Source organism: Canis lupus, chromosome 17 (assembly GCF_003254725.2).
Source record: "Canis lupus dingo isolate Sandy chromosome 17, ASM325472v2, whole genome shotgun sequence".
NCBI lineage: Eukaryota > Metazoa > Chordata > Mammalia > Carnivora > Canidae > Canis > Canis lupus.
Window position 1 is genome coordinate 11,441,898 of NC_064259.1, and position 24,380 is coordinate 11,466,277.

A 24,380-nucleotide genomic window follows, 5' to 3' on the forward strand; every position below is an offset into this window, starting at 1 on the left:
GAACCGTGGTCCCGCGGGCGGGCGTCCCGGCCGGAAGGCAGCGGGCGAGGGCCGGAAGCGCGCGCCGCGGCGGCGAAGCGTGTCCGTGCGGAGGGAGGCAGGGAGGGAGGGCGACCGCGGAGCGGCGCCGGACGCGGCGAACATGGCGGCGTTTTCTGGTGCGTCCTCGGAGCGCGCGGGCGCGGGGGCGGGGGCGGGGGCGGGCGGCTCCCTGGGCGCTGCGGGCGGAGGGGGGCGGCCGGGGCGGGGGCCGGCTGGCGGCGGCGGGGGCGGCGGTGGGGGCGGGGGTGGCCGGCCGGGCGTCGCCCCGTCCCCCCCCCCCCCCCCCGCCGTCCCGGGAGCCGCCGACCCGCTCGGGCGCCGTGGCGCGGGGCCTCCCGCCGGGTTGACGTGGCGGCGGCCGGGCCTTCCCCGAGCCGAGCAGCGCGGGCTCCCCCGCCGGGTCTCCGCCGGGGGCCGCTGACCCCGCCTGCGGGTCACTCCCCGTCTGGCCGTGCCCCCTGCTCTGTCCGCGGTCTCGCGAAGCGGCCGCGAGCGCCCTGGATGCACGCGGGACGGCGAGCCCATGTGTCGGGCGAGGCCTCCTGCCCTCCTAGCCGGCTCCGGGTATGACACGTACCGACTCGCTTCCCTCTACTCCTCGAAGGGCGTCGCGAAGGCACATCTTTCAGTCACCAGAGAGCAGTTTGGGGTCTGTGTCACTTGGCATCTCCCAGTAGGAAGCAAGGCGAAATCCGGAGGGGTAGCCGGTTTGCTTTCCCCAGCTCGCCGAAGACAAGATTTTTTTTTTTAATTTTATTTATTTATGCATGAGAGAGAGAGGCAGAGGGAGAAGCAGGCTCCACGCAGGGAGCCCCATGCGGGACTCGACCCCGGGTGTCCAGGATCAGGCCCTGGGCTCAAGGCAGAGGCCCAACCACTGAGCCACCCGGGCAGCCCCCATCCAAGAGTCTTGGGCAGGGATGGAGATTGCGTTACTGCGTCAGCCATGGCCTTCCCGGCCTCCGTCGTGCCCCGAGCCACCCAGGTGCTCCTACTTGAAACAAGATTTTATTTATTAGAGACTGGAGAGCGAGCGCCCCTGAGCAGAGGGAGAGAAAGCAGGCCCCCCTGCCTAGCAGGAAGCCAGAGGGGAGGCTCCCATCCCCGGGCCCTGGGATCATGACCTGAGTCTCAAAGGCAGAGCTCAAGAGACCGAGCCACCCAGGTGCCTCTTACAACAAGATTTCGGAGTCGAGGTGCGTGGAGCAGTTCCACATTGTCATCTTACAGGTTTACTTCTTTGGGAGTCACGCACAGATTTCAAGAAAGTTAAAGACTCGTAGAGTCTGTGATGTAAAGACCTAGAATCACAGAACGTGAATATTCCTGTTTTTCCCTTAAATATGAAAGTATTCTATGTAGAGAAAACATGGTTCCAAAGCAAACATGCAGAGAGCACGACCAGAATCGAGCAAGACGTCTGGAATTTGCTGAAATTTGCTGTGCTTGCTGCTTGCCGTGTAACAGTTTCACTGGCGACTTCAGCTTACGGTATACGCTGCGGCATATTTAAGATCATCACTCCCCTTTTTTTCAAGCACTTTGGATTTTAGAGCAAGAGAATATAGCTGGACTCTAATGGGAGCAATTCTTAGGAATGTCTGCTTGGATATACAGCTGCAGATCTTGATTAGTTTTTGATCTGTGGATTTTCCTGGGGAGATTTAGAGGTAGGAGAACCTTTTTCTCAAAAAGATTTTCATACTTTCCCTATCATTCATATTTATATTAATTAGTTTACTATGTACTAAAATTTTAGTGTTGGACCTATTGTGTTAATTGCTAGTATGATTCTTCTCACATGCAATCCCCCCGCCCCCGTTTTTCCAGTGGATGTTTTCAGTTTGTAGATTTGTGCCTTTACACAAACAATTATAAGCAATAAAAAATTTCCAAATTAGTTATCTCTGGAGCTTAGAAGTGTTTAAGTGTTGTTCGTTTTTTTAATAGAAATATGTATTTTTGTAATAATAAACTGCATTTTTGGAAATGCAGACTTAAAAATTCTTATTTGGAAAGGAGGTACAGTACATTTGAGAAATGACAAAATACAATCAGAAATAACCCAGTCTATTAATTTGGGACTGGTTCAAAGTGAATTATTTAAATATCTGAACAATTAAGAACCATAGTTCTTCAGCTGTGATCTCCAGTTACCCAAGTTTTCACCACCAGCCCCTCCCTTTTTTAGTTACTGAGTTTGACTATGGTTGCCAGTAAGTTTGGGCCTCTCTCTCCACTTGTCTGTTCACTTTTCTCAGCTGCCTGAAGCTAACTAACCACATGGTCCTTAAATAGTCACGGCACAGGACTTCCACATTATCTCCAGATGAAACCACCAAGATGTTAGTTGAGAAAACTCTAACTCTGGCAGATTTTTCCACCAGTCTAGGAAGGAAGCACTCACTGGTGGCTACTATGTATCAAGTGACAACTATGTGTCAGATGGCATTACACATTACTATCTCTAATCTTACAGCTCTATGACAGATCATGTTAGCTTGATTTTTGTGAGGAAGAAATGGGTTTATAGCTTCATTAGCTCTAGAGCTTGCTCAAGATCACATCGCCAGTGAGAGTTTGTATATGAACTCTAGTTAATTTCTCCGTAACTCTTTTAACAGTGTCATATGCAGGAGGTACTCAATAACAGCTATGCTCCCAATCCTGTTCCCTGTTCTATGAACAGTAATTTTAAGGGCAGTTTAAGTTTAGTATGTTCAATTTTTTTTTTTGAATTTTATTTTCAGAGATGGGTGTTATGCCTGAGATTGCTCAAGCTGTAGAAGAGATGGATTGGCTGTAAGTACATAAAGTGTAAAAATACCTGTGACAACAATGTTTGGCAGTTGAAACAGTTATTTGTGATCTTACCAAATATTTTTGAGTCTAGTAACTAAAATTCAGTTTTTTTATATTTCTCTAAATTATAGAAAGCTTCCTTTTTAAACTTTGATGCATTATTAGCTAGAAAAAATTGGTACTATTTACCAAATAAAAGTCTCTTTTAGATTTATAGTTTAACATGACTTATTTAGCATAGGTGATTTTTTTTTTTTTTTTTTTTTTTTTGCTAACCAAAATTCTTCAAAATATGATTCTTTTAGTCTCCCAACTGATATCCAGGCTGAATCTATCCCATTGATCCTAGGAGGCGGTGATGTACTTATGGTATGTTTACATTTGGTGAGGTGTTGGGAGTTGAGGGCACACAATTCTGGGGCTGTTTGTGACTCACTTAAAGATCTCCACAGGCTTAGAAATGATATTTTCACCAAATTACTTTTACTCACAACATTTAGGATATGTACTGTATTCAAAATAATGAGGCAGAAGTTGTAGGGAGCACAGGTGAAAAAGACACAGTCTTTCCCCTTGAGAAGCTTAAACCCAGTAGTGTAGTAAGACAGGTACACGGAGAAATGTGTCAGACAAGGGGCTCTACTTGGGAAAGTAGACTTTGGACAAAGGAAAGATGAAAGAGAAATGCTCTATAAATAGCGTATCAACAAAAGCAATAGTAGAATGCAGGATATGATCCTAGAGTAATTCAGTTAGATGGTGGCATAAAATTGTGTGTGGTGGGAGGAGCATATATTGATATAAGATGGGAAGTATACAGTGAGATTATATGGACTCTTTCTCATGTGTCATGTTAAAGAATTGGTATTTGTTGGGGGGATCATTGGAAATTTTTTTAAGAATTCATTTATTTTAGAGAATGCGTGCAGGGGTGGGGGAAGGAGGAGGAGAAAGAGAATCTCAAGTACTCTGTGCCAAGAGGGGAGTCCGATGCGGGGCTTGATCCCACAACCCTGAGATCACGACCTGAGCCAAAACCAAGAGTCGGACGCTTAACTGACTGAGCCCCCCCCAGGCACCCTGGGATTATTGGAAATTTTTAAGGGGGGATGTGTTACATCATTAGAACTGTGTATTTATGAAGGACTGATTTGGGAGCAGTTGGTAGTGTAGCTCAGTATTAGATACTGTTAGGATACTTTCGTAATAATCTAGTTTAGAATGATGAGGGCTTGGATTTGAATGGTAGCAATGGGAAAGGAGAGAGCAGATTCTTGGGTGAGGGAGAAGTGACCAGATTGCAGTAGCCACAGTTGACTGAAGGATTCCAAGGAATCTAGAGGCACTGTGAACAATTACAGTAGCCAGTCAGTCTTAAAGATTTCTTCATGGTATCATGTTAAATTGACAACCACAATTGTAAGCTCACCTATTTTTTTCCCACTTAGGCTGCAGAAACGGGAAGTGGAAAAACTGGTGTAAGTAATAAACTTAAATTGGCTTACTTTGTAAGAGTTGATTTTTTTTTTTTTTTTTTAAGATTTTATTTATGAGAAACAGAGAGAGGCAGAGACACGGGCAGAGGGAGAAGCAGGCTCCATGTAGGGAGCCGACGTGGGGCTCGATTCCGGGTCTCCAGGATCATGCCCTGGTCTGAAGGCGGTGCTAAACCACTGAGCCACCCAGGCTGCTCATAAGAGTTGATTTTTAAAGCAAGTTTGAACATCAGTTTTTATTTTGAAATATTAAATAAAATAACCTTTTCCAAAATGTAAGGAATTGATTGCTTGCCACTGAGAGTGATATTTTAGTTGCCAGCTAATTCTGAAGTAAGATCTACGAGTGTAGGTATAAGAATAGTATAGTTTTAAACTGATCATGGGTAAAGAGTTGCAGTGTCTTTAGTCTATATTTATTTCTGAATTAACGCAATGGCTCTAGTAATATAGAGGCTGCAAATAGACGTGGCTCTCGTGTTGGCCTGGACCAGGGAAGCAGTTTGTCAGACTCGATGGTATTTTTCCTCTTTGTGTAGGTTCATTCTGAAGGACCCCATTATTTATGGTTTTGGATTGTCAGCTGCCTCCTGTTTTGTTCATTCATTTTTTTTTTTGAATTTTTATTTATATTTAAAGATTCTTTTCTTTTCTTTTCTTTTCTTTTCTTTCTTTTCTTTTCTTTTCTTTCTTTCATTGAGAGAGAGAGTGTGGGGGGCATAGAGAAGGAGGGAGAAGCAGGGTCCCCGCTAAGCGTGGAGCCCAACTCAGGGCCCGATCCCATGACCATGCTTAATTGACTGAGCCACCCAGGTGCCCATTTCCTTCATTTAATCAATTCTCTTGTTATCTTGCTGGTATTTCGGGTGTGAACAAATGAAGTTAGAGTAACAGTCTGGAATATGTAATTATTTAATATGCAAGTATAACTTATAACACTGATGGTTAGTGGTTATTAATATCTGAGTACTAATGTAGAGAACTGTTGTTTCTTTGGTAGGCTTTCAGTATTCCAGTTATCCAGATAGTTTATGAAACTCTGAAAGACCAACAGGAAGGCAAAAAAGGAAAAACAACCATTAAAACTGGTGCTTCAGGTAAGTTTTGCATATTAATATTTTTCTTTTTTTGTAAAAATAGTAATGAGAATTACTAGCATTGGTAAATGGGAAGTAGAATGTGCTTTTTTTTAAATCAGTATTTGGGAGGTAGTGTTGGCATCTGGTGACCTGGAAATTGGGGATGCTAAATGCCATTTATAGCATACACAGTGAAAGATTGTCCCTCCTAAAATACTAATAGTGCTTTCTTTGAGAAAACACTGGCATTTTGGAAATTATGTGTAGTTATTTTAATGTTTTTCTTAATACCTTTTATATCTAATATTAAAGATAAGTTGGTACAATGTTTTACAAAAGTATTAAGGATTTTTATAAAAAAATTGATGGAGTAAAAGTCCATGATGGTGGGAAATACTGCCTTCCACAGGGAAAGGAGGCATGCATTGTTTTTCCTTTAAGATAAGAAAGGAGTCCAGGAAGTTAAAATGTAAAGTGTAAATTTTAAAATCTGTTTATGTTTAGTCCTATTTACATAGAGATCGATCCTTTACTAGGATTTCCAGTCCTGTCTATGCCATGTATAATCTTACATCAATTCCTCATCTGTAAATTGTATTGTTTTCATTAAATGGTTCTGAATTCTGTTCTATTTTGAGTAATCTATGGTTTTGTTATATTTTGACACAACTTGTTCAGTCTTTTGAGTCACATTTGTTTCATGATACAAAACAAGAATGTGACAAAATTGCAAGCTTAAGTAGAGTGAACTTGGCATATCAACATTTTTTTCTTCTCAGTAATTTGAAAGTAACAATGTTGCATAGTTCATAGAATGAACTCACTTGTAACTAAATTGTGAGATAATGGACATGAACTCTTTAGATTATTGGCCTATTTGAAAGTAGTTTTAGAACTTGTAACAACTATAAATGATCACTTTTATAGTTGGTGATAAAAGAGAATGCTTCCAGAGGAGAATAACCAGAATGGTGGTAGTTTCAAAAATCATGGCCTGTGAGGAATAAAGAAATTAGGTGTTTAAACTTGGAGAGACAAGTGCAAAAGAGGTTAGGTAATTCTAAAATCATCGAAGGGATCTGGAGAGAAAATAACTGTTCCAGAAGGGACCAGAACTAATTAGAAATAATCTAATGAAGATTTCTGTTTAAGTATTTACTAGTAACTACATGGAGCCCACAATGAGGGAGAGAAAGAGTAAGTTATTTCTCAGAGTGTTTAAGTAGATGATCGATATTATTTGACCACAAATAATCTAGAGAAGATTTCTACATTGGCAGGAAATTGTCCTGAAAACATGTAGAGTTCTTCAGCTATTACAATTCTTTGGTTATCTGTAGACTATTAAGATGTTTTAGAAAAGGAAAATGCTGATCCCATACAAATAAGGAGGGAAGAAATTGTGACTTTTGAATGTGATATTGACTTATTTAAAGGACTTGCTTTTCTTTTGCAAATGATACAGCAATACTTAACTAGATCTGGATACATTAGTCATTTATTTCAACATATTTAGTTATAAAAGCTTCATTTTATCATTGCCTTCATAGTTAGGACAAAGACCATCGTCATCTACTGCCAAGTGCGGTGGAGCAAGTGAGGAGGAAAGGATGTGCCCAGAGAACAGTGATTATCCCCTTTGACCTATGTTAGTTTTCACTTTCAATTTTGCCTTTAATAAAAACAGCAAAACATTACTTGTACGTTCCCAAATAGTTTGTAAAACCATATTAAATCTAGAGGAATTAAGGTATAATATAAAATTAAAATACTTGGATTATTGTTTAGAGAATGTTAATTTCATATGATTGTGTGTGACTTTAATTTTAGTGCTCAACAAATGGCAAATGAACCCGTATGATAGAGGATCTGCTTTTGGTAAGTGGATAGATTTTAGCAGCTTACATGTAATTTGGAAATCTATTTTCAGTAATACTTGAGAATATCAAGAAAATTCTGAAAAAGAATAGTAAATGAAGATTTAATTTACCAGATATTGGTACTATGTCCAATACTACTTAAATGTAGTTTAGTAGTGACATAGGAATAGTTAAAAAAGTCATTGGAATATAATGGAAATATGTCCCAGTAAATATGATAATTTAATATACAGAAAACAATATTCATTTCAGTAGGAAAAAGGATTTATTCAGTTAGGGTGCTGGTATAATTGATGCTCCATCTGGAGCAATGTAAAATTAACTTAGAAACAAATTCAACATGTACTTAGGATTTAAATATGCATATATATATATATATATATATATATAATTTAAATATAGAAAACTACATGTACAATTTTGGGGTGGGGGAATTTTCCTAACCCAAATAGGAAACTTGGAAATTGTAAAAGATTGAGGTTTATTTTTGTACAGTAAAAAAAAAAAAAAAATACATAAATGGAAAAGATACCACAGAAAAAAAATTGTGAACACTTGCAATGTTGATGAAAGATAAGGAATACATATAAACTGCTGAGAGGTTCTTGAATACATAGCAGATTAGGTTACCTATTTTGGTAAGAAGGATCACCAATAGTGAAAGTGGGCAAAGGTTGTGAATAGACCGGTCACAGAAGAGCAAATCCAAATGGCAATAAACGTTCAAAAATAACATTTATAGGTACTAGAGAAATGGAAATTAAAGTTACAGGGAGATAACTCTTTTACACTTATTTGATTGATTAGAATCAGAGTGATAATTGACCAAACAAATTATTGCCTTTTTGGAAGGCAGTTTGGTATTCCCAATTAAAATTTATTTTTTTATTTTGTAAATTTTTAAAAAAATATTTATTCATGAGAGATACAGAGAGAGGCAGAGACACAGGTAGAGGGAGAAGCAGGCTCCATGCAGGAAGCCCGATATGGGTCTTGATCCCAGGACTCTTGGATCACTCCCTGAGCCAAAAGCAGACGCTCAACCACTGAGCCACCCAGGTGTCCCCCCAATTAAAATTTAAAATGTGTATTTATTTCTGGAAGATTTAGCCCTTTGGAATAAATGTGCCAGGATATAAGGATATACATACAAAACTGTTTGGTGCAACATTATCTGTAATGGTAAAAACTGTCAACAAGATGAATGTTATCGCTGACAGATTGCTTAAAACAGATTAGGATGTATCCAAGGACTATTGTGTAGCCATTACAAAGAATGAGTCAGAACTACAGTGTTGACTTGGAGGAATTTTCTACAGGTGTTGGTGAGCAAGAAAAGCTGGACGCAAAAAAATATACAGTGGGCATGAAGAATCATGCCCAAAACAGACAAAAATATCCAAACTGCTGCTGTCTACCCTATGGCCTCTAATTTATTATCAAGTTTATATTCTACTGTAGAACTGCATAAGGAATTTTTAAAAATAAAAATTTTAAGGATTTGCCATTGCTTAGGGAACTTTTTATGAAGTTCAAAGTTTTATAGATTGTAGCACCCATATGAATAAGAATTTATACTTTGAGTAAATTAATTTCTGGTCAGTGAAGTAAAATGTGTGATGAGATGCTTTTCTTGAAAGTTTGTTCTGCATTCAGGTGCTGAATATGGGTGTAAGCCTGAACCGGAACAGAAGTTACAATTTCTTTCCATTACAAACAAGAGCTATATGCTTTCCTTAGAGTCAGTAAGCATTAATAAGCACTGACTGACCCTGAGGTATAATGTAGAACCACCTAATTTTTCAGGGTCCTAGTATTCGCAGATAACGATGACAATTTTATTTATTTGTGCTTTTTCCTGCTTTATGGTTCTGGATCCATGGATTTGGCAATAAGCCAGAGATACTTCCTGTTTTCCTTTTAGTGTAGTATTTGCTCAAGCTCTAAGTTAAGCATAAAATCAGAGCAACAGGTATTGATGAGTGAGTGCTGTGTCCCCTCTGAGGATCCATTTCTTTAAAAGACTAGAGAATGGTTGTCTAAACACATTTGTGTTGGTGATACAGCTATACTATCAGTGGGTGTGAGATTAGGTACTGTGTTGATTCCTTTGCAGACTTGATGCAGTAAAATCTTGTCCTAGTTAACACATTATCATATAGAAACTAGTCTGCCACATGGCTGAGGCCCTCCAAAGGATGAGTAAGGGTGAGTACTTTTCGGGAAGATCTTATTATTCAGGAGTCAGCAAGTCTCAGTGTCAGGAATGGTGCAACAAGTGAAGGAATTATTTTGTTTGATGAGACTGAATGATATTTATTTCAGGATGCTTAATTTATGTAATCTAAACTGACACGGTTTTTTTTATGTCTTTCTCAAATCCAGCAATTGGGTCTGATGGTCTTTGTTGTCAAAGCAGAGAAGTGAAAGAGTGGCATGGATGCAGAGCTACAAAAGGATTAACGAAAGGTATTTAAATTGCATTTGTATTTGTATCAGCTTGTGAAGTAATATACATGGACTTCCTTTAAGTGGCTTTAAAATCAAGGATCTGAAAAGATTTCTAATGTTACAAAAAGATCTACAGGTTTTCATTTGAAACATACAAATTGTAATTCAGAAACAGTGGGAAAGTGGCTATGTGGTAAATGAGTCAGGTTTGTATAAATCTCAAAATATTTTGACCTTATAGGGAAGCACTACTATGAAGTATCCTGTCATGACCAAGGTTTATGCAGAGTTGGGTGGTCTTCCATGCAGGCTTCCTTAGACCTAGGTAAGTGTTTCTAAAATAAACTGAATTTTCTGATTTATATTTGTGGATTGTTGACATTTTATTGCAGTGGGGAGCTAAATAATAACCTTAACCACACAAAGTTTATATTTTCAAGACTTGGAAATAATCTATATATACCTCTCTGTTACAAAAAGATTTGAAGTACTTAGTATTACAGTATAAAATGGGAAAATAAGGGTAAGAATATGAGAGAAGTCTGAGTACAGTTAGTATGCATAAATGTGTACCACACAATATTGCATAGATGCTTCAAGTTTTGTAGATTTACAGATTTGTACATTACTTTTAGTTTTATATTTACTTTTAACCATGTAAATAAAATACATTTTAAAATCTAGGTACTGACAAGTTTGGATTTGGCTTTGGTGGAACAGGGAAGAAATCCCATAATAAACAATTTGATAATTATGGAGAGGTAAGTTGTATTATCGACCTAATCATAGCATTAGTGAGTTTTCTTGTGTACTTACTTGATCTCTCATGACATGTCTAGGATTATAAAAGGGACTCTGAAATTTAAGTGGATTTTCTGAATGTTTTCTACAGAAAGTTCAGATTTGGATTTTAGTGAAGAAATCCAAAGTGAGATAACTTTTTCTCTTGTCCCATTTATTAGCCTCTCCACAGTATATTACCTTGTCTTTGTTTTCACCTATTTTGATTTTGGCTTTGCCTTGAATGAATATATTCTTCTCTTTTATTATTTTTAATTACGGTGAATCTAAATGTGGTTTTCTGGCAAGTCTAAATCTATAGTAATGTGGGTGAGCCTGAATATCATGTTGATTTTAGAAAGCCTGGGAAGATGCCTCTACCATGATATAGGATATGCTGTAATTGGCATTTTGTTTTTAAAGATTTTATTTTTAAGTAATCTCTACACCCAACGTGGGGCTTGAACTCAGAACCCTGAGATCAATACTTGTGTGCTGCACTGACTGAGCCAGCCAGGCTCCCCAATAGTCATTTTTGACACCTACATTAGGGTTTCAAGGAATTATTTTGAAGCACTGACGTACTTTTGATGTAGCTGTATGTGAACTTTTAGCTTTAATTTACGATGATTATTTCTATTAACAGCACTTTCTGCTTTTCTAGGAATTCACTATGCATGATACCATTGGATGTTACCTTGATATAGATAAAGGGCATGTCAAATTCTCCAAAAATGGTAAATGTTCAATAGATTGTCGTACTAGAGAAGACATGATACCCAGTATTTGTGATTTATAATTCCCTTCCCCTCTTTTTCAGTCCTCCCTCCCTCGCTGCCCTTCTTTTGAACCAATACTTCTTGAGCATCTACTCTATGCCAGGCACATGGTACTTGCTGGAGATAGAGCAGAAGATGGAGTAAACAGACATGTTTAGTCTTGTGGCTTACTTGTTGGTGGGGAGAGAGACAGATACCTAAATATGTTAGGTTGGAACAAGTGCACTGAAGTGGAGTCAGAGTAAGGGAATGGTGGGTGATAAAGTCTAGGGGTGTGCTACTTTATACTGGGTGGTCAGAGAAGCCTTCTCTGATAAGGTAACATTTGTGTACCAATCTGAATGAGTTGGGTGGTGGGTCATACAAAAATCTTCAGAGTGTTTCAAGCAGAGGGAACAGTCAATGCAAAGGCCTTGAGACAAGTGTGCTTGAGGTATTTGAGTAACACCAAGGAGGCAGGCCAGTGGGTCTGAAGCACACTCAGCATGGGGGTGCTGATAGAATGTAGGTCAGTTGAGGTAGTGAGGCCAGGCCATATAGAGCTTTCTAGGCCAGGATGCAAGCTTTTTGGGTGAGATTGGAAGCCATTAGAGTTTTCAGTAGAGAATTGGTGTCTTCTTCCTTCACTTTCACTGTGTCGTGACTTCTGTGTTAAAAACAGAGTGGCTGGGGTGGTAGCAGTAGATAGGGAGCCAGTTGGATGCTGGGGGTTCTATTTGGGGCATATTAAATATGAGATACTTATTACACAACTAAGTCATGACGTCAAGTAAGTGGTTAAATGTATAAGTCAGGAGGTCAGGGTTGGAGCTACAGGTTTGGGAGATATTGGCTTATAGGTGGTATTTAAAGCTAGAGTACTGGATGAGATCACCTAGGGAATGAGAGTAAGACATAGGAGAAATCTGAGTCCTCGGGGGTTCTTGTGGTTAGAGGTCAGCAAATTGAGGAGAATCTAGCAGAGGTGAAGGAGGAGGAGAACCAAGAGTTCCTGCAGTCCCAGTGAATAAAGTATTTGTAGGAGGGAAGAATCAGATTGTATCCAGTGCTGCTGGTGAGTGTAGCCTAGAAGGAAAGATGAAGGTGTTAATCACTGGGTTTGGCAAGTGAATAATGCTAATGATCTCTGTTTTGGTGAGCATGGTAAGTTGGGTTGAGGGACACCTGATTGGGAATCACTTCAATAGAGAATGGGATGAGATGAAATGATGGTGAAAATGGAAATCAGGGAGTTTTACTACAAATGAGAGAAGAAAAGTAAAAGGTAAATAGAGGAAGATGTGGATTCCAGGAGGTTGTCTGTGTTTTAATGTACAGTATGCTTGTATGCCATGGACTGTCTCGTAGAAGTGTCTGATGAAGGTGATTTGATGCAAAGGGAATGATTGAAAATGTAGAGTGGGGGAGGAAGGGCACTTTTAGGAGTAAAGTAAAAAAGTGGGGTGTTTGACATTCGGATATAGGACAGGAAAGCATGGATGTGGGCAGATTGGTAGGTTTGATGTAAGTGTGTGGAAGTTCTTTTCTGATCAGTTTGCTTTCTCTCTCTCTCTCTCTCTCTCTCTCTCTCTCTCTATTTATTTATTTATTTATTTTTTTGATTTTTTGATTTTTAGGAAAAGACCTTGGTCTGGCATTTGAAATACCACCACATATGAAGAACCAAGCCCTCTTTCCTGCTTGTGTTTTGAAGGTAATCAGGAAAATGTTGCTATGATTATAAACTACTTTGGTCTGCATTGTTTCATACTGATTGTTTGCTGTTAGGTTAAGAATTTTCGTTTTCTTCCTTTATTCCATGCTAGAATGCTGAACTAAAATTTAACTTCGGTGAAGAAGAATTTAAGTTTCCACCAAAAGATGGTTTTGTTGCTCTTGCCAAGGCATCGGATAGTTATGTTGTCAAATCGCAGCACACAGGTATTGTTCCTGAGAGAGTAAGAATTGCAAGAATGGGGTACTGGCAAAAACTCCAGTAAGGAGGCTTCTCGTAGTGAGGGAGTTACACATGCTCCCTTTGCTGGTTTAGTCACACGTCTTTACTTAACATGTCAGTAAAATTCAATTTCAAAACCTAATTCATAAACTCTTGAGTATTTGGTTTCAGTTTAGGCATTTTGGGGAATCTGATCATGATGATGATATCTAGTATTTATAAAATTGTGCTTATTAAGTGCCATGGCACTGTGTTAAGTGCTTACATGGATCATTTAATCTTCACAACCTATAAGGTAGTACTCTTCCCATTTTACAGACAAAGACCTCGAGGAATAGGGACTTGACGTTACTTGCCCAAGGTCACACTGCAAGTAAGTGGTAGAACTGAATTTAAACCTAAGCAGGTGGACTCCAAAGTTCATGCTTACCATGTGTTGCCTAATCTATTTCAGTTCAAGTAAATATGTTTCATAGCTTGTTTATCACAAAACATATATCAGTTGTAATCATTGCAAGTAAATTTAAAGAAGCTGTAGTTCATTTTAGGAATCTTAGCTTTATTTTATGATCATCCCCTATACTTCTTGACAGTTGCTATTGAAAATTTTGATATTGGAATATTTGTGATCGTGCTATACAAGTAAAGATCTTGAGATGTGATTTGAACATGTTCCGATCATTTTTATTTTCTTAAGGTAACGCACAGGTGGCACAAACCAAGTTTCTTCCCAATGCTCCAAAAGCTCTCATCGTCGAGCCCTCTCGAGAGTTAGCTGAACAAACTTTGAATAACGTCAAGCAGTTTAAGAAATATATTGATAATCCTAAATTAAGGTAAAGTTTCCTTTTACGCTCAGATACCTGTTTAAGTTTGAGGTGTTTTGGAAGAAAAAAGAATGAAGTAGAAATTCAGGGTGCATACATATGCATAGGTGTGAATATGTAACTATTTAACTTTGATATATAGTAGCAATTAGTTATATAAAACTTAAGTTTTTTTATTTTTTATTTTTTATTTTGGGGGGCTTTTTTGAGAGAGAGCATGAGTCAGGGGTGGGGGAGAGATAGAATCTTAAGCAGGCTCCACTCCCAGCTCAGAGCCCAACACAAGGATATCAGGATGCTGAGATCATGACGTGAGCCAAAATCAAGAGTTGGATGCCACCCAGGCACTCCTAAAACTCCTATTTGATAAATTTATTTTTAAAAGAGTTGAGATTTTTCTCTTACATGAAGTGTCATGGTCTACTAAACAGTATCAGTAAAAATTAATTTTTTATTATTTTGTATTTTTTAAAGATTTATTATTTTAGAGCATGTGCATGTCCGTTCGAGTGGGGAGTGTCGAGCAGAGGGAGGGGGAAAGAGAAGCTTAAGCAGACTCGTCCCTGAGTGTATATCTGAAGCAGGGCTTGATCCCATGACCCTGAGATCATGACCAAGAGCCAAAAACCAAGAATTGGAGGCTTTACTGGCTGCCACCTATGTACCCAAAATTAATTTTTTAAGGGGAACATTTCATTCAGTGTTAGAGTCATCACTTCATTTGTGTAGAAAATATATCACTGTTTCTAGCATGTTGGTCGACAGTTTGGGGATGCTGGTCTAGCCTGTCTCACAGGAATGAGGATTTTTCCATTTGGGCTTCATTCATTGGTTACTACCTAGTCAGAGGGCTCTTGGTACCATTGGAGGGAGACCATAAATTAAGTGATCTTGTAGAATTTCTCGCTCAGTAGCATTCCCTTTTGTTTTGAAGAAGGCCATACCTTATAAACTCTGTGAGGTGATTTGTCGCTTGATTTTTGTTAACTTTGCTCTTAATTACCTTTTTTATTGGAACATAATTCACACACTGTAAAAGTCACCATTTAAAGGGTTCAGGGGCATAGTCAGGTTGTGCCAGCATCACCACTGATTTTAGAAACTTAGGATTGTTGACATCATGCAGGGCCATCTTTTTAATACTGATCTTTTTTACAGAATAAATTTATTCAGGAATAAATTATACTTAATACAATTTTTTTAGGTAAAATAATTAATTTTGTTTTGAGGATTGATGCATGTCACTCATTTGGAAACTATTTGAATATCTACTACGTGAAGTCTTAGGCTCAAGATCCGGGATATGACAATGAGAAAGTCTTTGCTTTCACAGAATTAAGTTTGGGAGCATGGGGATTGTGTGAATGGGAGAGAAACAATGGAATAAATGGGGTAAGATGCCTTGAGGATACAATAGGGAAAGTCACTATAGGAGGACACAAGCAGGGCATCTGTTCCTTGTAAGGAACTTGGAATTCTTCATAAGAAAGTGTTTTTTGGAAGAATGTAAAATGCTAGTATGAATGAATTTTTGTGCTATAATTATGTATAAAGGGTTAACATGTCTATGGACAGGGACTAGAAGGGAAGATGGATAATAAAATCAGTTTGTTAGGAAGGTAAAGTTGTGGTTTACTCATTTTGGTATTCTGTACGAATGAGCCTTTCTGGAAAACCCAGCTCAAGTCCTAGTCTGTGAAGCTAACCTAGCTGTATCAGCCCAGTCCTTTCTCACACCTTGGATACCACTGATTTTGTAGGCCTCACCTTAATCTTTATACACTAACATGTGTTAGTGTCTCTTGTTATAAATATGCATAGCTTTGCTCATCCCAACTTAGTTTTACAATCCTTAAGGTGAGGCTGTTTTTTTGGGGTTTTTTTGTTTTTGTTTTTTTTAAGTTTTTATTTATTTATTTATTCATGAAAGACACAGAGAAAGGCAGAGACATAGGCAGAGGAAGAAGCAGACTCCAGGCAGGGAGCCTGATGTGGGACTCGATCCTAAGACCGCGGATCATGCCGTGAGCCAGGAGCAGGCAAGTGCTCAACTGCTGAGCCACCCAGGTGTCCCGGGCTGTTCTTTTATATTCCTCAAGCCTATGATACTTTGTACATAAGCATAAATTGGGGTGTGTGGTATCTTCTGCTAAATTTATAGGGATAAATATATCTGATTAGGAAGGAGGATAAGAGTATAAAGTATTGTAGGAGAAGGAATGATAGATTTAAGGACCATAGTTTTCAGACCTGGGAACTTTGGGACCTTATCTAAAAATACAAAGGTAGATATTGGTCCTCTCCTGGATATACTGAATCAGAATTTCTAGGGAATAGGAATTAGAGTTTTTTTTTTTTCTTAAAGAAGAATGGCAGCTCTTCCAGGTGATTCTTAAATAGACAATCTGGCATCTGATCTTAACAAATTTAGGAAATGTCATGGCTCTAGAGTGGTAGGTGGTTAGGAAATATGCCAAGATATGGATGTTCATAGGTGAGAAAGCTCTTTGTGTTATTTATTCTCTTATGTAAATTGTTCAGAATTGAAGATAGGAAACCATAAAGCCTATTTTTAATCATAGTGCTCTAAGACTCAGTGTTAATGTCATCTACTTTCTTAGTGTGTTGTAGGATTTCTTAAAAGACTGATCATTAAGAATAAAATTAATAAAGGAAGATACATGATAGTTATTTGATTGAAAATTACCTGGCTGTATCAGGAGGTAATTTTGCCCGCTTCCTAAGGAGACAGTCTTTGTAAATGGCTTTCGTGAGATCTGACTTACACACCATACAGTCCACTCTTAAAGTGTTTAGGTTTAGTCTTCATTAGATTCACAGAGTTGTGCAGCTAACTGCAGAACCAATTCTTAAACTTCTCACTTTCAGAGGAAACACCTGTTAGCAGCCTTTTGGCTTCCTTCTTACGTCCCCATGCTGAGGCAGACTGATTTATTTTCTATCTGTAGATTTGCCTGTTGGTGACATTTTTATTATTTATTTATTTATTTATTTTATTTATTTATGTTGACAACATTTTAAAGGGAATGGACAATAATATGCTCTCTTGTGACTGGCCTCTCTCAGCATGATGTTGTCAGAACTCATTCATGACACAACATGCTCAGTGCTTCATTTTTATTGATGAAAAGTATCCCATTTAAATGCACTCACCATGTTTTTGTTTATGCATCCATAGTTGATGGACATTTGGGTTGTTACCACTTTTTGGCTCCTGTGCTGTGAACATTAGTGTGCAAGTTTTTGCGTGGACATCATTTTTATTTCTTCTGGGTATATACCTACAAGTGGAATTGCTGGATCACACTTCATATTCAATATTTTCAGGAACACGTCAACCGTGTTCTAAAGTGACAATATCATTTTTTCATTCCCACTAGTAATGTATGAGGGTTCCAGTTTCTCCAAATCCTCATCAATATTTAACTCTTATTTTGATTATAGCCATCCTGATGGATGTAAAGTAGTAGGTTTGATTTACATTTCTGTAATCCCTAATGATGTTGAACATCTTTTTTTTTTTTTTTTTTAATTTATTTATTCATGAGAGACAGAGAGAGGCAGAGACACAGAGGGAGAAGCAGGCTCCATGCAGGCAGACCCTATCCCGGGTCTCTAGGATCACGCCCTGGGCTGAAGGCGGCGCTAAACCATTGAGCCACCAGGGCTGCCCCTGAACATTTTTTCTTATGGTTATTGGCTATTTGTAATGTCCACATTCTTTGCCCCCTTTTCAGTTGGGTTGTCTTTTTATTGTTGAGTTATGAGAGTTCTTTATATATTGTGATACTGTGTAATATTATTTATTAGATGTATGATTTGCAAATATTTTCACTCATGTGGTGGGATGTTTTTTCACTCTCTTGTACAAAAGTTTTTAATAAATTGATGAAGTCCGTTTTTTTCATTTGTTGCTTTTGTTTTGGTATTGTATATGTTGAGACTTTTCCTAACCCAAAGTCATGAAAATGTACCCTTCTGTTTTCTTCTAAAAGTTTTATAGTTTTTTTGTCTTATAATTGCATCTGTAATTAATTTTGGGCAATTTTTGTGTGTAGTATAAAGAAGAGGTTTAACTTCTTTCTTTTGCATGTGCATATCCATTTGTTCCAGCACCATTTATTGAATACTTCTTTTGCCCCATAAAATTGCCTTGGCTTAGGTGATCTTTTTTTAACCTAAACATTAACAAAAATTTACTTGGAATGAAAAAAAATTCAAACAATTCAAAAGAATATTCTGTGAAAAATAAGTCTCCTTTCATCTTCTCCCCCAGTTTTTAGTTATCCTACCTGGAGGCAACTTTTAAAAAATTGATATTTTTATATTCTTTCAGAGCTATTTTATACGCATACAACTACAAATGTCCAAGAAGTTAGATTGAAAGCAGATTTTAAGGTATCAGGAATTAACCTAGTACAGGAGGACATGGAGACGAGAAGCCATGTCTTCTGGGTTCTGAGCTCTCAAGTACTCCTCAGCACTTGGGCCTCTGAGTATTTCTGTGGCTCCTACAGATGAAGTGTTTGGTTCCCACGCTTCTCCAGCCTTTGGTGTGGATTCTTTCTCAGTTACTTAACCTAAATTTCCACTTTAAAGAAATGGATGCAAGTCAAACAATAAAGCAGGCTTTAATCTTTTTCTACGTTATCATTATGGTATTTATTTCAGGGAGCTTCTGATAATTGGAGGTGTTGCAGCGCGGGATCAGCTCTCTGTTTTGGATAATGGGGTAAGTTGTACTTTTAATTTTTAAGAGGTTACATTATGAGTTGTCATTTTGGTGGTGTAGTTCTGTTATGATTCAAGAAAAATCAAGTGAGGCTGAAATTAGAACAAGATCAAAAACAAAATTTGTTCAGAAACATGTTGCAAGTATGTCTTGTCTTTTCCTAGGAGTATACAGCACAGTATTTTCTTCCAAACCCCTCATGCAAAATTCAGCATACGTGACTTTTTTTTTTTTTTTTTGGTCTTTTGAGCACTTTTTTTTTTTTCTTTTGAGCACTTGAGCATTTTCTTCTTGCTTTCTCGTGAATTTCAGAGTCCTTTCTTTTGGTGATAATGGAAAAAGAAGAAACTAGAGTTAATAGAAATGGAAAGGTGCCTGGGGATGGCTCAGTGGGTTAAGCATCTGCCTTTGGCTCAGGTCATGATCTCGGGGTCCTGGGATCAAGTCCCACATTAGGCTCCCTGCTCAGCATCCCTGCTTCTTTCTCTGTCTCTCTCTCTGTCTCTCTCTGTCTCTGTCTTTTTTTTCTGTTTTCTCTCTCTCTCTCTCAGGAATAAATAAATCTTAAAAAAAAAGAAGAAGACTAGAACTGTAAATCAAGTGGATTGCAGAGAATATAGATGTTTTGGCAATGACCCAAAGGAAGGATGAAGAATGATCAACTGGTTTAGGAGGAGGGAGAGGAATTTAGGCAACGATAAAAGGACATCTTACAGAGGCTGTGCAGGCTTGCAGTTACAGAGGACAAAGATAGGACCATGATCCTCATTATTGGGGAAGGAGATTGGGATATTTTTAACTGTGCCCATTATTCTGTGAAGCTAGATATAGATAGGAGTTCATAAAATATTTCATATGTATGAAATAACTTGCCTCTTTCAAATTTCTCTTTCATTTCCTTTCCTAAATATTTTATCATTTAATCTAAACCACCTGATACTGAGTCATGGCGAGGAAATACATCCACTTCCTCCAGTTCCATTGGTGCCCCTGTCAAACCAAATTTTATGCCACATGGTTTGAATTGACCTGGTGTAACATATTAAAAGTAAGGAATCCTATTACCGTACTTGTTAATACCATTTTGAGATAGTAATATTGCTTTGATATGTTCTCATTTGCTGTGCTGTATTTTTTAGTGGTTGTAAGAGATTTAATGTCCATTCCCATTTTTGGCTCCTCTAACCCAAATCCATTTTCCTCGTAAGTTATTAAGCTTCTTAACTCCTCTATTTTCCAGCTGTGGAGCTCTTAGGGAATTCTATATGTTTTGTCAGTCATATCTAAAATGTGGTACTGGCTAAATCCAATGGCAAATTAAAGGCAGTGTTATTCTGTGACTTTCTTGACAGGATTCAGTTCCATTCTACTTAGGGGATCTAATATGTTCTTTGCCTCTGTATTCTCTCCTACGATTTCCCGTCATCCTCTGGCTCAGCTTTAGTCCTGTGTTGTGTCTTATTTGGGGCTAGAAGTCACTTTGGAATGAGAGAGTAGAAAGAACTATGTAATTCTTAAAAGTTGCTCAGTTATGCAACATGTGCAATTGAGGCCCAGAGGAGTACTTGGTGCTGTTATATAGGTTATATAAATACTTCTCTTACTTTTTCAATTTATTTTTTGTTGTTGTTTTTTTAAACATGAGAGACCTAGTGTGTATATTTCATGTAAAGTGAGTTTTCAGGCTGACTTCAGTTGCTGAAATTGAGGAAAGAAGAAACTCACATGTGAGTTGAAATCCTATAGTAAAGAGATGTTACAGAACCAGAATGGTATTTTGTTCATTGCATGTACAGCACCTATCACAGTGCTTGCATATAGCTGGTTCTTAATACATTAAACAGGCCTTATCTTATTTTTAGGCATATTTTGAAGTGAGACTTGCTTATAGTTATCAGTACAAATGAAAGTCCCTTCAGAAAAGTCTTATTTTTTATGGTAATATAAACGCCTCATGTTGGCATGATAAAGCATTCGAATGCTTTGCTTTTTCAGGGGCTGAGATATTGAAGTAATGATTAAACAGTGATAAATTTGTTAGGAGAAAGTTATGTTTGTAGTCTACAATGGAAAAAATAATTAATAGAAGTGGCTGATTAATAGAGTAGAAGTTTCTTTTAGAATTGCCTAACTTATCGAATGATTTTACATAATATCTTATTTGTGCTCACACACATCCATATATACACTTTAAAAATAATTTATTGGCTACTTTCTGAAAATGGACCAAGCACGGCTAAATGCTTACATATACTTTATTCAGTTCTTATAGTCGGCCTCTGACGTACTACTCTCCTCCATTTTTTTTTTTTAATATTTTATTTATTTGTTCATGAAAGACACAGAGAGAGGGAGGCAGAGACACAGGCAGAGGGAGAAGCAGGATCCATGCAGGTAGCCCGATGTGGGACTCGTTCCTGGGTTTCCAGAATCATGCCCTGGGCTGAAGGCGGCGCTAAACCGCTGAGCCACCTGGGCTGTCCTCTCTCCTCCATTTTTACAGATTAGGAGGAGGGCTTATATTAAATATTAAGTCACTTGCCTAAGATCTTATAACTCCTAGGTAGAGCTTACTTCAGAGCCCATATTCCTGATCACTATGCCCATGAGTGTGAGTGGAAAATGTTCATTGTTTGTACTGGTGTGAGGTTCATTATTCTCTTCCCTTTGTTTATGTTTGAGAATTTTTATGATAAAAAGTTAAATAATACTTGTTCTTGAGTCAGACCTTTTCTCATTTTTGGACTTTGAGTTTGAAATGCCAGTTTGGGTACTTATGAGCTGTGTCATTTAAGTTCTTGTGATTTTAGTATTCTAAATTACAATTTCCTCATTTAAAAATAGGAATAATAAGGGCACCTGGGTGGCTCAGTTAGTTAAGCATCCAACTCTTGATCTCAGCTCAGGTCTTGATCTCAGGGTCATGTGCTCAGACCCTGAGTTAAGCTCCATGCTGGCCATGGAGTCTACTAAAACAAAAAAAAAAAAAAAAAGGAATAATAATAATAGTAGTGTTTTCTTTGGTGGTCATGAGATGATATAGTACTTGTAAAACATTAGCACGGTGCCTGTTCATTATAAGCATTTGACAAGTAGTAATTACTGTGTTCTGAGGTAGTCAGATCATCATCATTATCAACTATATTTATCAAGCACCTGGCACACTAGGCATCAAGTGCTTTACGTATCTCATCTCTCAGTTGTCATAGCCATCTTGCAAAACCGAAGGTGTCACCCGTTTGAAAAAAGTTGAAACTTGAAGAGATGAAGTAGGTTGAGATTATGTAGCTGGGTAATGGTGGAGCGGGGATTTGAATCCTGGTTTGATTTCGGAGTTCCCATAAATTCATTCACTCAGAAAATACAAATTTTTATATATTAGACTATATGTAACAGTTAAGATTGTCAAAATCAGTTACCAAAATCATCACATTAATTCCAAACCAAAGTTTGCTAATAGGGCATTATTAGCAAACTCCTGTTCTGAGAATTTAGAGCTGACCATGACTACTTCAGTATGTGTGTTTTCACTGTAAGTAGACCACTATTGTTTGCTGTTTTATGGTGATCATAACAGTGCTTCAGTTTTCATTAGGTGCTTCCTTCTTTTGATATTTTTCAGGTAGATATAGTCGTTGGCACTCCAGGAAGACTAGACGATTTAGTGTCAACTGGAAAGCTGAATTTATCCCAAGTTAGATTCCTGGTCCTGGATGAAGCTGTATGTTGAAATATAGTCATGCTTTAAAAAAAAAAAAAAAAAAAAAAAGTTTGCTTATGCTTTTGGAGATAAAAATATGTAAAATGATGAAAAAACAGAATTTAGTCATGATCCCAGTACCTAGAAATAATCGTTATTACCAGTGTGGTATATTTTCATCCATTCTTTATATAAATGCTATCATACATAGTAAATCAAGGTGTGTGGAATCTAGGAAATCTTTTTTTTTTTTTTTTTTTTAAATAAAGTGGCATAAGTATTTCATGTCCTTATAATAAAATAAAATAATTTTTAAAGGCTGTCTAGTGCTCTATTATATGGATACTTCATGGTTTATTTAACCACTCTCCTTACTATATACATAGATTTGTTTTTTACTCCCAAGTAGCTATCTTTGTTGATACATAGATTATTTTATACATTACAGTTATTTCTTCATGTCATAGTTGCAACATTGTGAACTCTAAGGACATTAATGTCTTGGAGGCCCTTGAGATATACTTCCAAAGTATTTTCAAGATGAGGTGATTTTTTTTTTTTTTTTTTTTTAGCACTGAAGATTTTTGTTTTCATTTTTTCATATTAAAATCATGTTTAAGAATATGTGGTAGGAGCTGTTACCTCTTGTATTCATTCTAGGATACTGGGGTATAGTTCTTGGGTTGATTATTGTCAGCTTTTTCATATTTTAGTCACATGGAGTTTAAAGTTGAATTTATAACTTTATCTGATAGAAAATAATCATTTTGAGAACATGGGAAGATATATGCTTATGAATTTGTTTACATTATCTTTCTATATTTGATTCACAAAAGAAAGATATAGATATTGATTAAAAAATTTATGCTTAAAAAATAAAATTATGCTTTTCTTTGCTTCTCATTCAGGATGGGCTTCTTTCTCAAGGTTACTCTGATTTTATAAATAGGATTCACAATCAGATTCCTCAGATTACGTCTGATGGGAAAAGACTTCAGGTATGAAATGACAGATGCAGCTTAAAATACATGTAGACAGTTGTTATGTGTTACTGCTTAGTTCATTTTGTTTTATATTTTTAGTGTTTTCTAAGATAACTGCTGTATAGAACATTTTCTTTATTACCTGACTAAATAGTACATACAAAGAAATATCTTAAAAGCTGTTCCTAGAAATGAAAGAGAAGGGAACTTGAGGAAATTAAGTGTCACAGAAGATAATAAGTAAAAAATTCCTCGTTATTTTTTTTTCTACAGAGCATTTAGAGTTTATATTCCAGGCTGCTTCCTGTTTGAGAAGGCAATATCTTGAGCAGTTGAAAAAGTGGTTTCTTTTGTAATTAGTTCTAAAAACATTACTCATTTTTCTCACCCTTCTTTCCTAGGAAGAATTTGAGAAATAGAGGAGGCTTTAAGGGGAGAGAAGGGAGTAAATAGTAACTTAAGATTTTAGATCTTCAGAAACCTTTTCAGTCTTTGTAGGACCTCGTGCAGTTTGTGGCATGGTTTCTGTGGCAGTGGGGGGACCATAGTTCAGAGAGATTAGCTAGCCCAGAGTCATTTTGACTATTCTGTTTGTTCTACGCTGGATTGATCATTTTGCTGCTTGAAATTGCGTGGTGGCTTCCTCTGATCAGTTACCTTTCTTTCTCTCGGTGACAATGACTTCTTCTGGCGTCCTTTTTTGTCCTCATTACTGGAGGGATGGCCCTGTGTGAATTACACCAAAACTCCGAGGAATACACCACTCTCGGACAGGAGGAAGGAGAGGGCTGTCACCCAGCCAGGGGTCGTTCAGAGGGTTTTGAAGTAGAAGTAGAAGCAGCCGAGGCTAGCACCCGGTTCTAACGTTAGAT

General features: G+C 37.8%; 1 protein-coding gene across 3 annotated transcripts in view; it reads left to right on the forward strand.

The window, feature by feature from the left end:
• Window positions 1-14: 14 nt before the first annotated feature.
• Window positions 15-24,380, forward strand: part of DDX1 (DEAD-box helicase 1) — a 34,899-nt gene continuing 10,533 nt past the window's right edge. The window contains exons 1-16 of one of the 3 annotated variants that reach the window (XM_025454619.3): window positions 15-158; window positions 2,793-2,844; window positions 3,150-3,213; window positions 4,293-4,322; window positions 5,341-5,437; window positions 7,250-7,297; window positions 9,685-9,768; window positions 9,992-10,075; window positions 10,435-10,511; window positions 11,195-11,267; window positions 12,926-13,002; window positions 13,115-13,229; window positions 13,943-14,081; window positions 18,765-18,825; window positions 22,448-22,546; window positions 23,434-23,523. In XM_025454619.3, the coding sequence (XP_025310404.1) occupies window positions 143-158; window positions 2,793-2,844; window positions 3,150-3,213; window positions 4,293-4,322; window positions 5,341-5,437; window positions 7,250-7,297; window positions 9,685-9,768; window positions 9,992-10,075; window positions 10,435-10,511; window positions 11,195-11,267; window positions 12,926-13,002; window positions 13,115-13,229; window positions 13,943-14,081; window positions 18,765-18,825; window positions 22,448-22,546; window positions 23,434-23,523 (1,206 nt within the window). In that variant the 5' untranslated portion in view covers window positions 15-142. Of the gene's footprint in view, window positions 159-611; window positions 1,534-1,566; window positions 1,713-2,792; window positions 2,845-3,149; window positions 3,214-4,292; window positions 4,323-5,340; window positions 5,438-7,249; window positions 7,298-9,684; window positions 9,769-9,991; window positions 10,076-10,434; window positions 10,512-11,194; window positions 11,268-12,925; window positions 13,003-13,114; window positions 13,230-13,942; window positions 14,082-18,764; window positions 18,826-22,447; window positions 22,547-23,433; window positions 23,524-24,380 lie in introns of those variants that run through there. The other 2 variants (XM_049096131.1, XM_025454620.3) reach the window with 2 other exon arrangements.